At 43.4% G+C, this 23,820-nt stretch overlaps 2 protein-coding genes and 1 pseudogene across 2 annotated transcripts; 2 read left to right on the top strand and 1 right to left on the bottom strand.

Annotated features, from left to right (window-relative positions):
* Positions 1-6,169: 6,169 nt before the first annotated feature.
* Positions 6,170-6,951, bottom strand: LOC120644471 (kafirin PSKR2-like). The gene has a single exon (XM_039921103.1). It carries the CDS (start codon positions 6,913-6,915, stop codon positions 6,262-6,264), a length of 654 nt encoding a protein of 217 aa, XP_039777037.1. The 5' UTR covers positions 6,916-6,951; the 3' UTR covers positions 6,170-6,261.
* A 9,507-nt stretch (positions 6,952-16,458) lies between these two features.
* LOC120644472 lies at positions 16,459-19,334 on the top strand (annotated as a pseudogene).
* A 1,662-nt stretch (positions 19,335-20,996) lies between these two features.
* On the top strand, positions 20,997-21,713 carry LOC120644474 (zein-alpha PMS1-like). Its single transcript, XM_039921104.1, has one exon. The coding sequence runs from the start codon at positions 21,028-21,030 to the stop codon at positions 21,634-21,636; it is 609 nt and encodes a 202-aa protein (XP_039777038.1). The 5' UTR covers positions 20,997-21,027; the 3' UTR covers positions 21,637-21,713.
* Positions 21,714-23,820: the final 2,107 nt, after the last annotated feature.

Consider the following 23,820-nt stretch of genomic DNA (forward strand, 5'->3'; position numbering starts at 1 on the left):
AGATGAGGGAGAACTGAATATGACTTAGCAATGAGATACTCATTTCTGTGTCTGGCTAGTTTATATATGAGATAAAACCGCACTGAGACGCAAATTAGTCTGCTGGAAACATACATATCAAGATGGTGATGTGTGTAATAAGATGTATATATGTGTTGAACTGAGCAACATAATCTATGACAAGTCCAAGTCCAAGATCTATTTTACTTTTGTTTTCCTCTTTCACTTTCATCATGCATGCCGTAGACTCAAACGGGTGTCCTTTTAACATCCTCTGAAGTTCGATTGTTCAATTAAGGCGGCTCAAAATTCCAAATTAAATTTACAGAAGCTAAAAGTTGTATAGAACCATTGACCTGCATTTGATATATACTAATAAACTTTAGACCGTTAGACTAATTCTGGCCATCCAGATTTTAGCTTGTCCAATTGGTCAACATCAGTGTTGACTTGGCGGCTGTAACTTCCTGTGGTCGCCAAGAGACTTGCAGGAGTGCAGGACTGAGTGATGACTCATGACTATAACATGTAAATCGAATGCAGGACACTTTAATTTTGTGTAGTGATATATAAAGCATTAGTATTTGGATTATTCAAAAATTAATAATAGCATTTGGCATCTATATATAAAGCATTAGTATTTGGATTATTCAAAAAAAATTTACTGAAAAATCCTCTACAGCTATAGGACACCGGATGCTCCTTTGTCACGTTTATTGCCATTTCATTCAAAGATGAGTGCAGAATTTCAAAGTACTAGAAAGTATCGTCCTTGAGTCAGTCGGTCGTCGGTTCTTGAAGTCATGGCACGCGCGTAGAAGAAACATATGGATCCAGTCAAAGTTCCTTTCTCTATTTTAGGTTATTAGTCGTGAAATATGTCCGACGTGATTAATTAAGTAGTCGTACATGGTGTGGATGGATCACACAGTGTATACACTTATACTACTATTATTAATTTTTGAAGCTTTCATACTAATCGCATGCTAGAAAAAGATAGTGTGGGTCCGATTGAAGCATGGACGTGGTTCATCAGCCCACACTAGCCAGCCCACTTTGATGTGGGCAACATGCGCGGATGCGCAGCCTGCCTGAGTCTCGCGCACTCGTCGGCCGTCGCCGTGGCTCCTCTGTTCCCCTCCTCGTCACCAAGTCATCCCGCCGCCGCCGTAGGTGACCTGCCCTCCAGAGTTTATTAGCGGGAGAGATCCGGTGGCTACTTCTGCTATGGAGCATTTTTTTTTCTTGCCTTAATTTGTGCGATTCATCCTTCCATTTGTCCACTAAGATGCTTTAATACATTCGCTGTTCGTTAATCATGTTAATTAAAAGGGGGCTGAAAAATCTCGGTGTCCTGCGAACCTTAAATCCGGATCCTCGATCTGGATCCGTATCTCAATCACTACGGGAAGCAGCTTGTATGCCGAGTGCGCCACGTTTACCGTGAGCTAAACCACGGGCACACGGCAAACAATGTGTTTGCCGTGTGCCCAGAAATGAGCTCACGGCATACCCCAGGCACATGGCAAAAAAGCTCTTTGCCGTGTATTATAAATTACAACTCACAGCAAACACAAACGCACGGCAAATTGGCAGTGTTTGCCGTGTGCCCAGATTATGGCACACGGCAAATATTTCATCCCGTCATGCAGCAGCTGTTCCGTTTTGTTTGCCGTGTGCATAGCTAGGGTACACGGCAAACCAAAACATATGCCGTGTGCTTTCTTTCTTTGCCATGTGTCCATCTTCTGGCACACGGCAAATTATTTAACAAAAAAATGATTCATCCATCCTAACTTTTTCTACTGTCTACATATTATACATGGTACTATATGTTAAATTTTGGCATTTTTCTCCATAGTTCTGCTATATTCAATCATTTTTTTTCATTAAACGGATATCTTGTGGAAAAATCAATTTTGAGCTACAAGTGTTATCGGTAATTGAATACAATTAGTAAACAAATTATATTTACGTTGTTCAGTCCAATGTTAGGCTGTATCCCTGAAATGGAAAGTACTGTCGAACATCTTGCTCATGAACATTGACCACAAACGTTATGGCGGATCATTTCAAAATTCTGTAAAAAGTGAACGAAGTCTGAAAATCATAAGATTCGACTTGATGGCATGATTTCATATGAGTATGCTTAGGAAAAAAAATTGAGAAGGTTTCGAAAAAGTAATCATGTACGCCCCTTACGAATCAAAGAATCTTCGTAGAAGATTGACGGCCGTCTTCAGCCGGCATCGGCGTGGGAGCACTACATCCGAGCCAACGATAGACCGGACCGGGAAGGCAGGTGCTTTGCGAGCAAGGCAGAGCGGGTGTTGCAGGAACTATGAGTATGTCTTGTGTGCACTATAATTGTCAATACATCTCATTAATTGGACATTCTTGATATAATGGCTTCGTTCATCATCATGTGCTAGATTTCTACAGATGCGAGGAGGGAATGATTACCGTGGCACACGAGGTGGCAAACACGGCCTGTCATAAGCTAGTGGCAGATATGCTCTATGAGGCGCGCATCCAGGCCAACTGTGATTACAAACGTCGCATCGAAAAAGTGAAGACCAACAAAGGGGCTGTGCGAAATCTCAGGCTGACTCGGGAACAATATATGATGGTAAATATACAATATTATTAATATTGACTTTTGCTAAAATGAAGTATGCTACAGTTGATCTTCTTATATGTCATGTAAGACCTGTAGGTGATTCCTTGGTGGTTAGCTAGGAATGATCAGTGCTGGGACATGATAATCGACAGGTGGTATGCGGAAGGTTGGGTGGAGATGCACGAGTCTTGTCGGCAGCGGCGTTTGATGATGCCAGGTGCACCATACCATCAGGGCAACAGTCAACTACGACAGTACGCGGCCAGATAGATACGTGAATTCATTTCTTCATTTTAACGCTCAACCGTACACAATTTGTAATCATCTTCCTTTCTTCGCAGTCGGCGTCACATGGAGGTGAGCCTTGCCCCCCGATCAAGGCGTGGACTTTGGCCCACAACCCTAATGCCCCTCCAGAAGCGTACAACAATGCAACCGTCCACAGCCGCCTCAGTCAATAGAACTCGATGGCAACGGAGGTCCATGGGCCGGAGTTCGATCCAAGCACGGCGCCCATTGATGGAGAAATCATCATGAGGGTGGGAGGAGGCAAGAAGCATGGCCGGTATTGGATTGGCGACAGCGTAATCGACATAGCCAGTACTCCCACTCTCGCACAGATTCGAGCTAGGAGCACCAGCTCAAGCCCGGCCATACGCCCACGGCCAAGCACTACGGAGATGCAGATGGCAGAACTGAAGGTTATTTCTGTTTCATTTGTCTTTCCTTGATTGTTAAAGATGTTTGTTTTGAATTCTAACCATTTAATAACATATTGTAGACCCAAATGCAAGCTGAGTTCCAAGCACAGCAGGAGGAGCAGGAGGCAAAGTGGCAGGTCGAGTGGGAGATGATGCAGCGGCAGTTTCAGCAAGCACAGGAGGCCAAACGCCAGAAGCTGGATCAGGCTCTTCAGTACATGCAGACTCTGGGCTCGGCGATGGGTCTTTCGCTGCCGCCGCCATTCACACCCTCTCCTTTTCCTTATCATGTAGCTACTCCTACGCCTGTGAGTGACTTTACATTCTTCTAGTTTCATTTATCATAGTGATTTAGCAATTTGAATGATAGCTACCTCTAGCATGACTTATAGCTAAAGACTTAGAGCCGAAGACTTAGGAATTAGCATGACTTAGAGCTAAAGAGCTAAATTAAATCTTAGTGAGTTGCATTGATTATTTTGGGATAACGTAGCTTAATAGAACAACTCGAATCCAAGCAATGGTCATCATTTTTAATTTCTCAACTGCTTAATAAAACAACTTTATCATGACTTAGAACTAAAGACTCCAGGTATAACTACAATGACTTTGAAATAATGACTTAGAAATAATGTCTAACAAACTCTGATCTTGGCTAACACATATAATATCTTCAATAATTATGTGCAGCCTCAGTCGGCGGCGTCCAATGATGGGCCAGTCAATCAAGACATGTCGCCTCACGAGAACGCCGCAGCAGTGTGGATGGCTTTTGCGCAGCGCTACTCGCAGCCTCCACCGTGGTCGGCGCAGCCATTACCACCGCCGTCTGCCCCGTGAGTAGCATGAGCTTTGGATTGTATGCAACTTTGCATTTGGACTAGTGTATGGACTAGTGTATCGACTATATGCAACTTTGCATTTGGACTTCTATATTGTATCGACTGCTGTATGGAGTTGTATCGACTATTGTATGGATTTGTATCGACTATTGTATGGATTTGATTCGAGTATTGTATGGATTTGTATAGAATATTATCGGTATTTGTATCGACATATATACGAACTGCATATGTCATTGTATATTTGATTGAGGTTATATATATGCCATTTATTAAAAAAAATAGATTGAAAGGCACCTTTGCCGTGTGCCAGGGCAAGGGCACACGCCAAAGGTGCCATTCTTTGCCATGTGCAGGGCCAGGCCACACAGCAAAAGTGCCATTGTTTGCCGTGTGCCTGGGCCAGGGCACACGGCAAAAGGGGCTGCGTTTGCCGTGTGCCAGGGCCAGAGCACACGGCAAACAGGCTGTGTTTGTCGTGTGCCAAGCCGTTACGGCACACGGCAAACAGGCTGTTCAACGGGGTTTGCCACCAGTACACTTTATTTTGCCGTGGGCCTTGAAATACACTCGGCAAAGTGTTTGCCATGTGTCCGAAATGTAGCACACGGCAAACAAGCTCTTTGCCGGCCGTTGTTTGCCGTGTGTTACACTCGGCAAACACTTTGCCGAGTGTAAACCGGCCTTTGCCATGTGCCCTGGGCACACGGCAAATAGCCACAGTCCCGTAGTGAATGATTGAACGTTTTATCATAGCACGTAGAAAGGTTAGACATGAACATCCTAATAGCACGAATCTTACCGATATGCCATATATGGTGGATGCTGCATGATCGGCTAGTTTTTTTTTAATCTCCAAGTTATTGTACTCGGGCTCTGACCTTTCGGCATTTCTACAATTTATAGTGTTTTCATAAGGGACTAGGTTAGAATTAACATAATCTGTAAAATGATTCATTAGAAACTTTTGGCAGCCTGTACATGGAGGATCAGCCTTCTGATTAGGGGTGGTAATGGGCCACGACCCTAGTGGTCTCTTCACAGCCCAACAAGGCTCTTAAATTATTTAGTTCAAAATTATATAAAATTAGAGTCCGACCCTTTTAGGGCTCGACCCTTAGATTTTCTAGTTCAAATTCTTGGGCCCTTTACCACCCCTACTTCTGATGCGTGAAGACGATGCTGGGGCTAAAAGGAAGAAAGGAGAGCTTCGTGATTTTCTACTGCTGTTGGTTATTTCATATATGTGCTCACTGATGATGAAGCAGAAGAAGATTTGCGTGCTGGTCATCTCGGGAAAGGTGCAGAGTGCTTTGGCATATGTGAAGGCACAGACTGTGTGAGCTGGGTCTTCTTTCCTTTTCAATTTTTTCTCATTAAAACTTTTTTCCATTTCTCTCATTTTTTGAATTTTTTATTTTGGATGCAAGAATTTTTTTTCTTCAATTTTTTTATTAAAACTTTCCCTTTCAGTTTTTTCTCATTACAATTTTTTCCCATTCTCTCATTTTTTCCATAAACAAATTTCTGAAAATACTAAAAAAGGAAAAAAAGATTTGGTTGGAAGATCGACAGGAGGGAACCCCTCTCTACGGTCGACCATAAATTAGCCTACCCCACCCATCAATCTAAACTTATTGAATCTGTTAGATCCAGTAAAATCATGTTTAATATTTTTCAATATAGAATTTTCTTGGCATTGAAAGCAAAGTGGTGACTTCTTTTAAATAGAAATTAAGTTAATGAAAATGGGTAGTGTTCCACAATATTTAATATGATTCATTTTCTTATAATGTTTTTTCAGTATAAGAATTAATAATATTTATGGAAATGCTTGAAACATATATCATTATGCACCTACAATGTGGATACAAGATCTAGTGAAGTATATATGTTTGGGGCTACCTACCAACTTCATGATATATGTATGTGTGGTCATAATTTAGTATTAGTATCCCCAACTGTGCAGCACAAACATTCATCAAGCTCAATTGGATGCATATATGATATGGTAATCTCAGTTAATACTTATATTATTTCCGAAAGTTACACATGTCGGCATGTAAACTTTATTGTTGAAGTAGAACTCATAAGTAATCTAGAAAATGGAACTGACAACAATGGGTTGTTGCCAGTATGAGTCAGGGTTTGTCGCAACCAGTTGGTTCAATTGCAGCAGTTGCTGTTGTTGCAGCAAGGCCACAACCAGTTGGTTCAATTGCTGCAGCTGTTGTTGTTGTTGTTGTAAGAAGGTGGTGGGATTTACTTGAGTCAGTGGGTTCAATGTTTGCAGTTGCTGCTGCAAGATGGTGGCAGGGTTTGCAACATCTAGTTGGTTGAACGAAGACACCTGTTGCTGCGAGTAGGCAGCAGTGTTAGCAACAGACAGTTGGTTGAGTGCTTGGAAAAGTTGCTGTTGTTGCAAGTTGGCAGCGAGATTTGCGATGGCTAGTTGATTGAATGCTGGCGAAAGCTGTTGCAGTTGTTGCTGTGCCACGATGCTTTGTACTGCCAAATGGGCTGAGGATTGCTGCTGCCATAAGGCTGATGATATGATGCTTGATGTGAGCACTTGTTGTAGCCTGTAGGATTGCACAATTGGGTTTTCAAACCCCACAGCTGTTACTAATGGGATGTACTGTGGAATAGTTGCAGCGGTAGAAGCTAGTGACCATTGTGGGATAAAGATTGCTTTGGCTGCGTTCGCTGAAAGAGCAAGGACTGCAAAGAGGGCAAGTATCTTGGTTGCCATTGCTACTATGAGGTTGCTAGTGTGTTTCACTTTGTATGTTGCTATGTTGTCTTTGAGATGTAGGTGATGGATTAACTTCTGATTTGAGGCCTATTTATAGGCATGATCTCTCATGTAGGTCTAGCAATATTCTACCTTCTGCTGGATAAGCTAGAGATGACAAGGTATCTTGTTAATTTCAACATTTAGCGGTCAGTTTTGTTGGCTTGTGTGACATATGATTGTGTTGGCAAAACAAATTAGAAGAAAAAAGTGACACTTTTTTGGTTTGCTTTCTTAATACATGAGTGACAATGACATTTGGTGCACTTTTATGCGTTTGGTTCACATTATATATGTTGCTCTATGTTAAAGTGTGTGTAAAGTGGTAATTTGAGATAAACTAGAGATGACATGGTATCAAGTCAATTTTGTCATTTTGTGGCAAACTTTCTTGGATAATTCGTATGTGTTGGCTAGACAATATGCACACTCAATATACAATAATAAAAAGCTAGGTGATTTTCCCTGCTTACATTTTCTTGACACATGAGAATAAGGATCCGATGGTGATAGACTATCACCGCCGGTTTGATTCAAACCGGTGTTGATAAGACGTTTGGAATGAGAGATTTTGTAGTAGTGATGCATGTTACTCACATTGAGAATAATAATTATGTGCGAATATGCGAACATCTAAGCTTATTAGTGGTGCTCAGATGGGTTCTACCACGAGGAGCTGAATTAACCATGAACATTAGCGCTTAATAACTAGCAGCAAATTTGTAACAGTGATAGACCAAATGGGTACATCACGTGACAGCCTACTAAAATGTCATCTCATTCAATTTTGATCCGGATCTCTCACTACCAGAAAACGAGAAATTCTTGACCGCTAAAAACTGTCAAGATTAACTCAAATACCGACACAAATTATATTGCTGTCGGCCAACCATCGGGATTTGTATGCGTGGGCAACACCCCTCCGCCCCCCGGTTCTCCAAATAATCCTCCTTGCTCGTCGTTGAACTTGTAGATGAACCCGGGCACCCGCATGGCATTGTGGAGCTTCTTTTCGCGCTCGCGGTAGCTGATCGCCCGATCGAGGTAGGCGTCGTCGACCTCGATGTGGCCCTTGGTCTCACCCACCGCTAGAACCTCTCTAGCCGGTCGCCGGCGAGCTCCAAAAGGGCGGCCGCGTTCCGCATGAGGTGTCTCTCCTCAGCGAGGAGCTCTGACATGTACACCTCCAGCCGGTCGGGGTCGCTCGTCATCCAGTTGTAGTACTCGTCAGGGTCCTCCTGCTCGAAGACCTGCTTCAGGTATATGGATCTAGTCGATGGTTTCTGCACTTGATGACGATGGCCAAACATGCAGCCCGGCTCGACTCGGCACTAATACTATTCAGCACGACACTATTTGGTATGACACTACTCGGCACTAAGCTTTAGTCGTGCTGTGTCGTGCCGGCACTGCGTGCCAGCTCCTTGGCCCAGGCACGACACGGCTAGGGTTTAATCGTGTCGTGCCGGTAGCCCGGCACGAGTATCCCGTTGTGTCGTGCCGGCCCGCCACCTGACAGCCTCCACTGCCGCTGCATTGCCATCGCTGAAGGTCAAGAGGGCGACAGGCGTGGGGAGGCCACGACTCCGGCAGCCAAGGCAAGGGGTTGGGAGGCCACAATGGCGGCTGGCTGTAGGAGAGGGAGGAGAGAGACTAGGGTTTGAAAGAGATGGGAAGTATATATATATATATGAGTGGTTGTGGGCTGGACCCATGCCTGTACCGTGCCGGCCGTTAGTCGTGTCGTGCTCGTGCCGGCACTGTGTGCTGGGATTTCAGCCCACTCACTACACTATGGCCGTGTCGTGCTGGCACTGGCACTAAACCCACTGTGGTGGGTCGTGTTCTTGTGGTGTTTTTGGTGTTGTTTTCTGTGCAGCCCATTTGGCCATCTATATATGATTAGAACAAACAACCTCATCATCATGTTACAACTTTGCTACCTAAACATGCCACATCATCATGAGCTTAGATACTCATACGTGTGCAAAATATATCAACGTAGAACGTGCTTAAAGCACGGATGGAGTTAAAATTAAATTCTCATCATGGCAGTCAGTGATTTGAGTCTCCTAGCAATTTCCTTAATGTTGATGTTCGCATGCAGGGAATCTTTTCAGTTAACAAAAAAAAAAAAGGAAAGTTCCATTGCCATATGAATCCTACTGCAAGAGTTTCCAATTGCATGTACGCAGAGTCCTCGCCTCAAACGGCCAAGCAAGTAAATCACGTTGTTAGCACCTGAACCCCTACCGCAGATGATACATCACCCTCGCACACTATGGAGGTGCCCATAAGGATCTTAACTGATGCTATACACTTGGACCCACCCATGGAGCATATGATGCTGCAAGTTGACACTCCCGTAGGATGTTGTTCTAGTGGAAGATGCATCCAGTGATGATGATGATGATGATGCTGACTCATGTGCGAGTGTGGTAATTGAAGACCCCCTCTATTCCGTTGCTGTTACACATGGCTCCACCCTGTCTACGATTAAGATTAAGGAGGAAGAGCCACAGCCGCCAGATATTAGAGGCAACCTCCCCTCTAGCCACCAATGACTTGAAGGCTGATGATGTTAGATGTCCTCCTGTACATCACTCACCATCAACGATAACAACAGCAAGATGCGTGCGTAAGTCTTTTGACAGATCATCACTTCGTCGAAGCACCCGTCTTGCCCAACGTAAGATGCTCAAAGACTTAGGCTTAATTAGAGAGGACAGGAAGCTTGATGAGAACGCAATTCAAGATTGTGCTGACTGTTTGAAGGAATTGGTGCCACCAGACCTACTACAGTCAATAATGCGTTTGAAAGGCCGTGACTTCTGTGATGTTATGGCAGGGGCATCTTTGGCTCTTCGTTAAGCTTATTTTGTTGTGTTTTCTGGTGTTGCTTCATGTTGGTGGTTTTCGAGGTTTCTGTTGGTAGTTTAGCCTTAGTAGTTGCCTTGATATCCCTTCTGTTGCCTTTGTGTTGGTGCGGCTCGCGTCGAGAACCCAATCCGACCGAGCATGATATGCTGACTGCTGAGGCTCTGTTCAACATCCCAATCCGACCGGAGGTCGATGTCTCAATCCGATCTGAGCAGCGGGTTGTGGAGTCGAGTTGATTTGTATAACCGTGTTGATGTTCCAATCCAACCGGTTGTTGTTTGAGTTGAGTTAGAGAGGAGTTGTGTGGTCGTTTGGCCAGTGGTGGTGTCGTTGTTGCTTGTTGTGGTGCTCAGTCTAGGCGTTGTTCCTTCTTTTGTTTCAAAAAAAGTAAATCACGTTGTTTTGAAATATAAAAAGTGTACCCGTGGGCCAACTCATCAAGATCCATCTGCTCGGGATCGAGCTCCTCCTCCCTTCGGCCTACCTGCCTGCCATGGCGTCGTCGTCGTTGTTGCCGGCGACGCTGCGGATGCTCCACGCCGCGTGGCGGAGCGCGCGGGAGGCGCTCTCCTTCTCCTTCACCCGCCTGCGGCAGCACACCGGCGCACACCTGCACCGGATCGACCGCTACTCCGCGGCCGACGCGGCGGCGCTTGCCGGGCAGCGCATCGAGTCGGCGACGTTCCGCGTCGGCTGCCACGAGTGGCAGCTCCACTTCTACCCCAGGGGCATCCTCGCTGCTTCCGACGGGGACGCCGGCCGTGTCTCCGTCGACCTCATACTCTGATCCCGCCGCGACCCCTGGTGGAGGCTGCTCTCCGCCATGCCATCGGACGTGACCGCCGCGTACTGGGTGAGCATCGCCCTCGACGGCGACGGTGGGAACCGGGCGTTCTGCACGGCCGTGGGGCCGCACTGCTTCCGCGGCTACTTGCTGCTGCGGTGCGGGGAGGCCACCGGTGCCGGGATCGTCGTCCGGTGCGACGTCACCGTGACGAGCCTCGAGGAGTCCCGGATCAAGTGGTGCATTCGTCAGCTAGTTAGCAAAATAAATTTGGATTCAATTATAAGTAGATGAAATCTCTATCTATAATTGCAATAGATGAAATCTCCACTACTTGTAATTGCAGTAGTTGAAATCTCTATCCATTTTTGAAGTTATTATTGAAAGTGTCAAGACACAGTTCCATATGTCAATCTTGATGAGCTAAGTGCCAAGAAGACACAGTTCCATAGTTGAAATCTCTCATTTTTAAACAGGTACAGCCCTCATTAGCTAATTGCCAAGAAGCTATCAACATGTTTAGAGATGAGAAGACCACACACACAATCTCGGTGATGTAATGCATTATTTTCCTCGTCTTTATCACACAACTCAACACAACTTATCACACCTGAATATCCTATCGAATTGGTTCCAAAACCTAACAAAAAAAAAGTTTACAGGTGACAACAGTGTGATGAACTAAATGTAGAGAGGAAACTGGATCAATTGTGATTTGTATTACACTACTACAGAACAGGCCTTTGATCCTCACATTTGTCCCGGCTACCGTTGGACCCGGGACCAATGGAGGCTTTTGTCCTGGATCCAACGGCTAGCCGGACACATGGGGAGTATAAGGGCCTTTTATCCCGGTTGGAGCCACCAACCGGTACTGAAGATCCTTTTTTGGCCCCGCTTGGTGGCTCCAACCGGGACAAAAGACCTAACTCTTTGGTCCCGGGTGGTACCATCAATCCGGACTAAAGGGTTACCCTTTAGTCCCGGTTGGTGGTACCACCCGGGACTAAAGGACCCTTTGGTCCCGGTTGGTGGTACTAACCCAGACCAAAGGGGTCTCTACAGTTTAGTACAAAAGCTAGGCATCTCATATAGAGTCACATATGGTCTGTAGGTGGAATGGCAAAGAACCTGTGCTTGAGACAAGAGATCTTTAGTTCAATTTCCACTGGGCGCAACATTTTTTTCACATCATGGACCCCTTTGGTCCCGGTTGTAGCAACCAGGACTTTAGTCCCGGCGTGGTAGTCCCAGTCGCTAAAACCGGGACAAATGAGGGATTTTGTAGTAGTGTTAGTCTCTTGAGTTGTATCTATACATGTACAGCGAGTCTTGTAATTAAGGCTAACTAACTCAGCTAGGGCGTCCCAAGGTCCTCTTCATCTTTGTCTTCCTAAGGGTAGAACTCCGAAGGTGGTTCCAGTGAGAGCGCCCCCCTCTTCCACATGACGTTGTAGGATTTGGCCTGTTATAGGGATCGGGGAGTTGAGAATTGAGTTGAGTTGCGGATGAGAATGGAGGAGACAACGACTGGTTAGGACATGCTGTCGGTGACAGACTCTGCTGGGACTAAACCATCGGCGACTCCGAGCTGACTCGTTAGAGATGAGTCCGAGGGTATCACCAAAGGTTGAACCATCCTATAACTTTTTGCTCAATATCCTTTCCTCTCAAAAGAGTGTGAGACGTGACTGACTGAACTGTAATTAGAATCGACCGAAAAGAAATGAACGAGGACTCTCTAGTGTCACGCCTATGTTACCAAACTAGTTAAAAAGCCAGTTTGGTTTACTCAGTCTGTCACCATGTTTGTGATGAAGAACCAATATGTTCACATTGTAAGATGGGCTCAGAGCTTGTCGATATTTAGCAGCATAAGCCGGGCTTTTACGTACAGGTCCTATATTTGTGCGTCTAGACTAAGATGTTTCCCACGCAGGCAGCTTCATTCATCAAAGCTTGTCCTTATATGCACAGTAACATAGAGAAATACCATGCCACGAACTTATGTGATCGTACGGCAGGAAATTGGTACTCCTATATGAAAAGATCGAGTTAAAACCATGATTTATCGATCCATGCATTCCACACAACTTGGAAAACAAGACGAGCAAAGCCGAATTGAAGTAGCCAGTACAAAACGGAAGTTAAACATAGTGGATATACTGCGCGTGACATGGCGGTCACCATATTAAAGCCAAACATTGCACAATCACCAAGGATCAGAAAACAGTCCTCGTCATCATCTGACGTGGAGTAGTTATTGTCCTCATCATCAGCCCAGTAGTCGCCGACGTTGTCATAATCGTCTTCCTCCTCATCTGACGAGTAGTGGCTGCTGCCATCATCATCGTCGTCGTCTTCTTCTTCTTCTTCCTCTCATCCGATGAGTACTCACTGTGGTCACCATCGTCTTCCTCAATCGAAGAGTAGTCGCGTAGCTGATTTCGTCAGAATCTTTCTCTTCATCCGATGTGTAGTCGCTGCCATCGTCGTTGGACGAAGACGAAGACTCGGTCTCCTGCCGGAGTATCTCTCGCACTTCCTTCCAGATTTGTTCAATGGCAGCCTGTGCGCCTGCCTTGCGGCTGATCCGTTCGTCGTCTATCTCGACATAGCCCTTGGTCTTCATCTCTCCTCGCTCGCCTGCTCCTGAAACTTAGCCTGCCTTGCCCTCTTGCTCCGCCACCATTGTCCGGCCGGGCACGGGCTAAAGCAAACGATGGTCTCGTGCCATGTGTGTTAGCACTGCAGATCGTAGAACATCGGAGAGTCTGGATCGAACTCGACTCCTCGAACTGGATTGGCATTAGAGCACGGATTTGGGTGCGTAACATGGTTTGCACTTTGCAGGTTACGTAATCTACAAACTAATTTATTCCTTTCAGAACTAGTTACGACTTATGAGTGCAATGAGTTGCTAATACAGTCCAAAATAGCAGCTAATCTCTATCTATACCACTCTAATTTTTTATCTATCTACAAAATTATCAGGCCAAAAGGTTTGATGAAAAGGCCAGAATAGACTATAATCTATCTATTCTATCTATAAATCTTCTAGTATTATTATTATTATTATTATTATTATTATTATTATTATTATTATTATTATTATCTCACCATGATTAGGCCCACCTTACCCCTCACAAAAACCCCACTTATCAGGCCAAAAAGTTTGACGAAAGGGACGAGAAGATTGGTTTTGTCAATATTTTCCACCAATGTCACACCCTAAAATTTCAATTTTGGGTTGTGGATATCTTTTCCTATATAATTATCCATTTTCTAAATACTTGAGAATTTTCTAGATTTTTCTAGCAATTATTCACATTTTCTTTAGAGCTAAATCCATTACTGGAAGGTTCTAGAATATATTATTTTCATGAGATTCAAGTATTTTATTTGGACTCATCGTGTCCCAAACTATCTCTAGGTTTTTCTCTTGGAATTTTTGATATTTTAAGATATTTCTTTTTTTAGATTAAAATATTTATCTAGACTTTTCTGGATATATTTTTAATCCTAAAAATATTATTCGGAGCGATCGAAATCCTTTCTGTTTTCTTCTCGGTTTGGATTTAACTTATTTTTTTGAAACTTGGATTTAACTTATTTTGACCCATTGAGTTCATCAAGCTTTCCTATTCTCTAATCTTTCATCTTGATCAAATCACGCTCGAAACAGAGACTTTTCTCAATTTTGGCATTTTTCGATTATATTTCGTTGTTGTCAACGTCAATTCCGATGACCATACTGTCACTAGGAAATAATAGTTCCATCTCGATACCCCTTGGTCCCAGACTTTTACCTCTTCTTGTTACCTTCCTCTCCGCAACTCGAATTCTTTCCATCATGTCCAAATTCATCTTTGAGATATTTTTTTCAGAATATTTGAATTCTTGGGGATACTCTTATAGGTTTGAAACATATTCCAGATATTTTTGAATTTATTTGGACGGAGCCACGAGGCCCGTTTAGAGTCCAACTTGGCCGGACTACATCACCACCTCTCGGGGTCCGCCGCCGCCTCCTAATGAGCATGAGGTCGGACCCCACATCTACTGCTGCCGGCCGTGCGCAACCCTGCCCTACAAGCGCACGCCCCGCACCTCGCCTGCTGCTCGCGACCCTGCACGTCGTCGAGCAGATCGCCGCTGCCCCTGAGCCCTCGCGTCGGCCTCTCGGTCACGCACCCCTGCTCCTGCTGGTGCGCCTTTACCACCAGAAGCCCGCAAAGCCCCGTGCGCCCCTCAGTGTTGCCTCTTGTGCATCGTGTCTCCTCTATCTCGTGCAGCACTGCTGCTGGAGCCGATCGCCTAGCCTCCCAGCACGGCCTGTTGCATCTGCCCTCTCCTTCACCGCGTGGCTATCTCGTGAAGACTACCTGCAGCGCCCCCACCCTGCACTGGCGTGACTTCCGGTGCCAACGCCTGTTTCCACAAACAAACAGATCACCGGCGCCTCCCTCCTTCTCAGTGAGATTCTGAGCACTACGATGCATCCTCGGCGCAAGTTAAAGGTAAAACGAAATCCCCTTATCGTTTTCTTTCTTTTCCCTCAAATTTCAAGTTCTATCATGCTTGAAATCACCAACAATTTGATCTGCAGTAAGTTTTTGTCCGCCAGCCAGGGAGGAGCTTGAATTTTTCAATCTGGTTCTTGAAATTTTACTACCGTTGCACGTTGCGGTCGTCGGCACAAACGTCCAGTTATTTTACTAATCAATTTTAACACTACTTAATATGCTTCCATATTTAATTAAGGGATGTCTTATATAGATATTAAATATTGCTTCTCTTTTAGATTTTTAGATAGCAAATATAATTGGTTATTCTATCATGCAACAAATTAGATTTTTTAGTAAAGTTGGATGCAATCCAACTATTTTAAAATAATTTAACTTTAAACATATGCCTGTGGCACATACATCTCTACTAGTAATATTAAAAGCAAGCAAATATTTCTTAGTTTCGTCTATATATATATTTGGTGACCCTCGTCTGTATGCTCCGTACAACATTGCCATGTAGCAGCTCCCTCTCGCTGCATCTTGGGCACGCGGAATGCGTGCTAGGGATGCGATCATGGGTGGCTGGCTGCACTACCCCAAGAGTTTGATGTAATTAGGACCTTGGCTCTTTTGCAACACCGCAATGGCCGAATCTGCGCTCGCCGTCACTTCACAAACCCTGGCCGAACACTTGCTAGAAGGGATGGCAATGGTTCGATTTTAGATTAGATATATATCCGTGGGTTTTAGGTCTAACAGATTCAGGTTTGGGGATAAGCTCTCATCCACGATTTTCGGGTTCGGGTCCCGAAACTTATTTGGTTTGATTTTTATTACCTATGGATACCCAATGGATAACCATTTGGAATAAAAATCATATTTATAGTATACTTAGTAATAAGTTTGTTTACTTAGACTATTAAATTTATTCTAAGTTGATCACCATTAAGTGGAACACATATTTTGACCCCAAGGTGTTTGACATACTTAAAGGTGAATCAACCAAGCTGTTGTCACACTTATATCAACACAATGCCGAAAGAAAAAAAAGTTGCTTTTTACTTGTGTTAAGTGCAAGCTATCTTGCCAACACATACCGGCAATCAATGGGGACTTATCACTAAATTCCAAAATTGACTAGATACCATGTCATCACTAGCTTATTAGGATAAAAATTTGGGAGGCACAAGCAATAAATCTTGAGAAAGCTACATGGAGTCTCTTGTGTATAAATAGATCCCATATGCGTAGGGAATCCACCACCCATATCACTGATAGAATCTAGCAACTTAGGAATTGAAACCTATATAGTACCTCTTAGCACGCATGGCAGCCAAGATATTTGCCCTCCTTGCTCTCTCTATGAGCGCTACCACCGCATTCATTATTCCGCAGTGCTCACTAGCCGCCTCCGCTGCCACTATTCCACAGTACCTCTCACCTATCGCAGCAGTCGGATATGAGAACCCGATTGTGCAGTCCAAAAGGCTTCAGCATGCACTTGCTGCTAGCATCCTACAATCACAGGAAATTGTCCCACAGCAACAGTCTGCCTTACTGCAGCAGCAATCTTTGGCCCATCTGACAGTACAGAGCATCGTGGCATAGCAACAATGCGTTCTTTCGCCGTTCAGCCAGCTAGCCCTGCAGAACCTCGCCGCCTACTTGCAGCAACAGATGTTGCTCCCATTCAACCAGCTAGCTGCCGTGAACTCCGCTGCCTACTCGCAGCAGCAACTGCTTCCATTCAACCAACTAGCTGTTGCGAACTCCGCCGCCTTCTCGCAGCAGCTGTTCAACCCACTTGCTGTGGCTCACCCCGCCGCCTTCTGGCAGCAACAACAGCTAGTCAACCAACTGGCTTTGACGAGTCCTGCAGCCTTCTTGCAACAACCCATCGTTGGTTCTACCATCTTCTAAATTCCATATGAGTTGTACTTCTATAATAACATTTTCATGCCGACGTGTGTAACTCCTCGAAAATAAGAAAAGTAATGATTGAGAATCTGAAGTCCTATCTGTGTCCAAATGTGTTCTATTATTGTTTGTGCCATATATTTCACAGCCGCCGTACATGCTATGTATCGTACCTTTGGGTCCATACTTGTAGTAAATATATACTACAACATACATACTTCCTGAGGCAGTTTTGGTAGTGAAAGTTTGGATTTCACTAGATGGGACAATGGAGCCATTCCACTAGGGGCGTACAAGGATTGAAGGTAACATTTCAGTTGGTTGAAATGTGGATAGATGGAGAGAGGGGCAACATCACGAACTATTATAGTCACATTATTTTGTAACTGTATAAATATGTTTCGATCGCTACCACCAAAATCCTTCGTACACTAGAGTTCTAACGAATAAGGTTATTGTTGAATCCAAAAATTTTATATAAAAGGTGTTACCCCTTGTTCCGTACATATGTATATGTATATGTATTTTATCTCGCTAATAAAATGTGCATGCTTCCATAAGTTGTTGACATTATTGGTTTAGGCAAGAATAAATCTTGGGAACACCAGAATGTGGCCTTGTCAAGAAAAATAATCCCTGGGTCTGTCAATAAGACCCATGAAGTCACTCACAAAAATGTACTGGACTCTTTGGCCAAAAAGTTTATTTTAGCCTATCACATGAACAAATTAACAATATATGTAACACAACGCGATAGGGAATATTACATGATCATACACCAAATATCACTATAAATTTCTTTTGTTACATATTTAACTAGCATGTTACCATAATACGGGAATAATGAATTTAGAAAAAAAATTGTGTTTCCTATTATTTGTGCTAACTCATCAAAAGCTATAATTCAAACACTTAAAGTAAATGATCCAATATTTTAATTGCCATATTATTTTATAGGCTTAGTGCATAGGGCCAGAATTCTCATCGTCTCTACAGCCACATGTTATACCCAACAATTGAATGGAAATATGATAATATTTTTTTTGGAGCATCAACGTCACATGTATTATAGTTTTGCAGTGACGAAATTGGCTAATCCATAAACGAGGAAAAGAAGATAATTTAAGCAAGCTAGGTTTTAATGCATGGCAAATTAGTGAGCTAGAAGATTTTATTCAAATCGCATCCCGAGAACATGATTACTTCGCCTATAACTAGTCTGTTACGCAAATCCTATCCATGGTGGATGACAAATTGAGTTCAAATAGATTTGGATCCACATCAGCATATCGCAACTTTACTGGCTCACCATAAAGTGGAACACATATTTTGATCCCAAGGTGTTTGACATGCTTAAAGGTGAATCAACCATGCTGTTGTTACACTTATATCAACACAATGCCAAAAGGGAAAAACTTGCTTTTTACTTGTGTTAAGTGCAAGCTGTCTTGCCAACACATACCCGCAATCAAAGGGGATTTGTCACTAAATTCCAAAATTGACTAGATACCATGTCATCACTAGCTTATCAGGATAAAAATTTGGGAGGCACAAGCAACAAATCTTGAGAAAGCTACATGGATTCTCTTGTGTATAAATAGATCCCATATGCGCATGTAATCCACCACCCATATCACTGATAGAATCTAGCAACTTAGGAATTGAAACCTATATAGTACCTCTTAGCACGCATGGCAGCCAAGATATTTGCCCTCCTTGCTCTCTCTGTGAGCGCTACCACCGCATTCATTATTCCGCAGTGCTCACTAGCCGCCTCCGCTGCCACTATTCCACAGTACCTCTCACCTATCGCAGCAGTCGGATATGAGAACCCGATTGTGCAGTCCAAAAGGCTTCAGCATGCACTTGCTGCTAGCATCCTACAATCATAGGAAATTGTCCCACAACAACAGTCTGCCTTACTGCAGCAGCAATCATTGGGCCATCTGACAGTACAGAGCATCGTGGGATAGCAACAACGCGTTCTTTCGCCGTTCAGCCAGCTAGCCCTACAGAACCTCGCCGCCTACTTGCAGCAACAGATGTTGCTCCCATTCAACCAGCTAGCTGCCGTGAACTCCGCTGCCTACTCGCAGCAGCAACTGGTTCCATTCAACCAACTAGCTGTTGCGAACTCCGCCGCCTTCTCGCAGCAGCTGTTCAACCCACTTGCTGTGGCTCACCCCGCCGCCTTCTGGCAGCAACAACAGCTAGTCAACCAACTGGCTTTGACGAGTTCTGCAGCCTTCTTGCAACAACCCAACGTTGGTTCTACCATCTTCTAAATTCCATATGAGTTGTACTTCTATAACAACATTTTCATGCCGACATGTGTAACTCCTCGAAAATAAGAAAAGTAATGATTGAGAATCTGAAGTCCTATCCGTGTCCAAATGTGTTCTGTTATTGTTTGTGCCATATATTTCACAGCCGCCGTACATGCTATGTATCATACCTTTGGATCCATACATGTAGTAAATATATACTACAACATACATACTTCCTGAGTCAGTTTTGGTAGTGAAAGTTTGGATTTCACTGGATGGAACAATGGAGCCATTCCACTAGGGGCGTACAAGGATTGAAGGTAACATTTTAGTTGGTTGAAATGTGGATAGATGGAGAGAGGGGCAACATCACGAACTATTATAGTCACATTATTTTGTAACTCTATAAATATGTTTCGATCGCTACCACCAAAATCCTTCGAACACTAGAGTTCTAACGAATAAGGTTATTGTTGAATCCAAAAATTTTATATAAAAGATGTTACCCCTTGTTCCGTACATATGTATATGTATATGTATTTTATCTCGCTAATAAAATGTGCATGCTTCCATAAGCTGTTGACATTATTGGTTTAGGCAAGAATAAATCTTGGGAACACCAGAATGTGGCCTTGTCAAGAAAAATAATCCCTGGGTCTGTCAATAAGACCCATGAAGTCGCTCACAAAAATGTACTGGACTCTTTTGCCAAAAAGTTTATTTTAGCCTATCACATGAATAAATTAACAATATATGTAACACAACGCGATAGGGAATATTACATGTTCATACACCAAATATCACTATAAATTTCTTTTGTTACATATTTAACTTGCATGTTACCATAATACGGGAAAAATGAATTTAGAAAATAAAATTGTGTTTCCTATTATTTGTGCTAACTCATCAAAAGCTATAATTCAAACACTTAAAGTAAATGATCCAATATTTTAATTGCCTTATTATTTTATAGGCTTAATTAGTGCATAGGGCCGGAATTCTCATCGTCTCTACAGCCACATGTTATACCCAACAATTGAATGGAAATATGATAATATTTTTTTTGGAGCATCAACGTCACATGTATTATAGTTTTGCAGTGACGAAATTGGCTAATCCATAAACGAGGAAAAGAAGATAATTTAAGCAAGCTAGGTTTTAATGCATGGCAAATTAGTGAGCTAGAAGATTTTATTCATATCGCATCCCGAGAACATGATTACTTCGCCTATAACTAGTCTGTTACGCAAATCCTATCCATGGTGGATGACAAATTGAGTTCAAATAGATTTAGATCCACATCAGCATATCGCAACTTTACTGGCTCACCATAAAGTGGAACACATATTTTGATCCCAAGGTGTTTGACATGCTTAAAGGTGAATCAACCATGCTGTTGTTACACTTATATCAACACAATGCCAAAAGGGAAAATGTTGCCTTTTACTTGTGTTAAGTGCAAGCTGTCTTGCCAACACATACCCGCAATCAAAGGGGATTTGTCACTAAATTCCAAAATTGACTAGATACCATGTCATCACTAGCTTATCAGGATAAAAATTTGGGAGGCACAAGCAACAAATCTTGAGAAAGCTACATGGATTCTCTTGTGTATAAATAGATCCCATATGCGCAGGTAATCCACCACCCATATCACTGATAGAATCTAGCAACTTAGAAATTGAAACCCATATAGTACCTCTTAGCAAGCATGGCAGCCAAGATATTTGCCCTCCTTGCACTCCTTGCTCTCTCTGTGAGCGCTACCACTGCGTTCATTATTCCGCAGTGCTCACTAGCCGCCTCCGCCTCCGCTGCCACTATTCCACAGTACCTCTCACCTATCGCAGCAGTCGGATATGAGAACCCGATTGTGCAGTCCAACAGGCTTCAGCATGCACTTGCAGCTAGCCTCCTACAATCACAGGCAATTGTCCGACAGCAACAGTCTGCCTTACTGCAGCAGCAATCTTTGGCCCATCTGACAGTACAGAGCATCGTGGCACAGCAACAACGCGTTCTTTCGCCATTCAGCCAGCTAGCCCTGCAGAACCTCGCCGCCTACTTGCAGCAACAGATGTTGCTCCCATTCAACCAACTAGCTGCCGTGAACTCCGCTGCCTACTCGCAGCAGCAACTGCTTCCATTCAACCAACTAGCTGTTGCGAACTCCGCCGCCTTCTCGCAGCAGCTGTTCCACCCACTTGCTGTGGCTCACCCCGCCGCCTTCTGGCAGCAACAACAGCTAGTCTACCAACTGGCTTTGACGAGTCCTGCAGCCTTCTTGCAACAACGCATCGTTGGTTCTACCATCTTCTAAATTCCATGAGTTGTACTTCTATAACAACATTTTCATGCCGACATGTGTAACTCCTCGAAAATAAGAAAAGTAATGATTGAGAATCTGAAGTCCTATCCGTGTCCAAATGTGTTCTGTTATTGTTTGTGCCATATATTTCACATCCGCCGTATATGCTATGTATCATACCTTTGGATCCATACATGTAGTAAATATATACTACAACATACTTACTTCCTAAGTCAGTTTTGGTAGTGAAAGTTTGGATTTCACTGGATGGAACAATGGAGCCATTCCACTAGGGGCGTACAAGGATTGAAGGTAACATTTCAGTTGGTTGAAATGTGGATAGATGGAGAGAGGGGCAACATCACGAACTATTATAGTCACTTTGTTTTGTAACTGTATAAATATGTTTCGATCGCTACCACCAAAATCCTTCGAACACTAGAGTTCTAACGAATAAGGTTATTGTTGAATCCAAAAACTTTATATAAAAGATGTTACCCCCTTGTTCCGTACATATGTATATGTATATGTATTTTATCTCGCTAATAAAATGTGCATGCTTCAATAAGCTGTTGACATTATTGGTTTGGATTGGCACTTAATGATAACAATGTGATTAGTCCCCTTGGTGAAGTGTACTTAACATCTTGGAAATTTCTCAATGTTTTTTTGAGATAATAGGGAAGGAAATTTCTCATTCCGTGACTATATGAATACCTTATACAAGTATTTTCTAATTGAATAGTTTACAAAGTCCAACACATTTTAAGAGATTATGAAAATCATCATATGTTTATGATTTTGATGCTTCCAAATTGAACAGAAGTTATTAATGAAAGTAAAAAAATTAAGTTAGATCAGGTCTTGTAAAGCATCAAGTATTTTTGACCTGATGGCTATGTTTTACAATGGGGATTGCACTATTTTGGAGCCTGCCCAGACTTTGGACATGTACTGTACTTATCATGCGCAGTTATCCATTTGTCGAGCCAAATCTCTTTTATTTAATAGATTTTAGTAGGCGAACCAATAGGGAATAGTAATTAGGAAATGCATGCCATGTGCTCGTGTAGATGCAATCTGTTGGTCATACTAACTGGTGTATACAAACCACAATTCAGAGATGCAGACATGTTTCAGTACACCTGTGGGCTGTGAAATTAACTTTTCTTTTTGGAAATGAACCAGGGAGGAGAGCTGCCGATTATATTAAAAAAAGGGACAATGACTAGATTGGGCACAACAATCAACAAACAAAGACGACATCTGCCGGTTGGATTGAGACATCAACACGGCACACAACTCCATTCAACAACTCCACCCAAGCTCTACTCTACAAAACCACCACTCCACTCGACGACGGGAGCAAAACCGAAGCAAAAACCTCAAGCATGACCACGCGTCAATAGAAATCAAAGGAGGCAGACACCACCGCACTAAGAAGGCCACCGCCATGTAGGACCCTTCACCGCGATGCACTCTGTCACCATCAGGTCGAGTTCATACACAAAGAATTTCCTGAACAGTCATTCTTTTTTTGCTTTGATGTTTATTTGCAAGAAATTATCCTTGGGGTTGCGCCCGAAAGTCAAAGAGCACGATCTACGCACTAGACCAGGCATTTCTTTGTCAAATCGTAGATGAGCTACCATGCATGCCCCCAAAGTCTACACTAGAAGGGGCATGGATGCCCAACCATGTCTATCTCAAATATGTACTTGTGAGAAATAAAGAAGGGAGTAGTAGATGAGCTACATGTAGTGAAATAAAAGAACAAAGATGCCACAGACCCACAGTCCACAATCCAATAAATTGCCAAACAACAACTTTATTCCATATTTTTCGCACAATTTAAAGCTGAAACAAATAGCTGTGTGCCTGTGTTTACGAAATAATCCTATATTCTCTCATGTAGTCTAGCATGTGCAGTAGCTGCGTTGACAACCTCGGCGCACATGTAGATATAATATATGCCAGGCTCAGTTCCTCGCTTCCCTCTTATATAGACAGGCGAGCAACCACTCTCACTACCCTGTTCTCCCATCTCTCTCTCTCTCTCTCTCTCTCTCTCTCTCTCTCTCTCTCTCTCTCTCTCTCTCCCAGGGCTTGACCTCTCATCACTAGCTCCTCTTGGATCTTATGATTTTAGGAGAATGGCCTCCGAGATGGACGATGGTTCCATGCCCGGCGGCGAGT

The sequence above is a fragment of the Panicum virgatum genome, chromosome 8K (genome assembly GCF_016808335.1).
Source record: "Panicum virgatum strain AP13 chromosome 8K, P.virgatum_v5, whole genome shotgun sequence".
NCBI lineage: Eukaryota > Viridiplantae > Streptophyta > Magnoliopsida > Poales > Poaceae > Panicum > Panicum virgatum.

Excerpts from the sequence above, each read along its gene's own strand:
- LOC120644474 (XM_039921104.1), top strand. The coding sequence starts at position 21,028 with ATGGCAGCCAAGATATTTGCCCTCCTTGCACTCCTTGCTCTCTCTGTG.
- LOC120644471 (XM_039921103.1), bottom strand. The coding sequence starts at position 6,915 with ATGGCAACCAAGATACTTGCCCTCTTTGCAGTCCTTGCTCTTTCAGCG.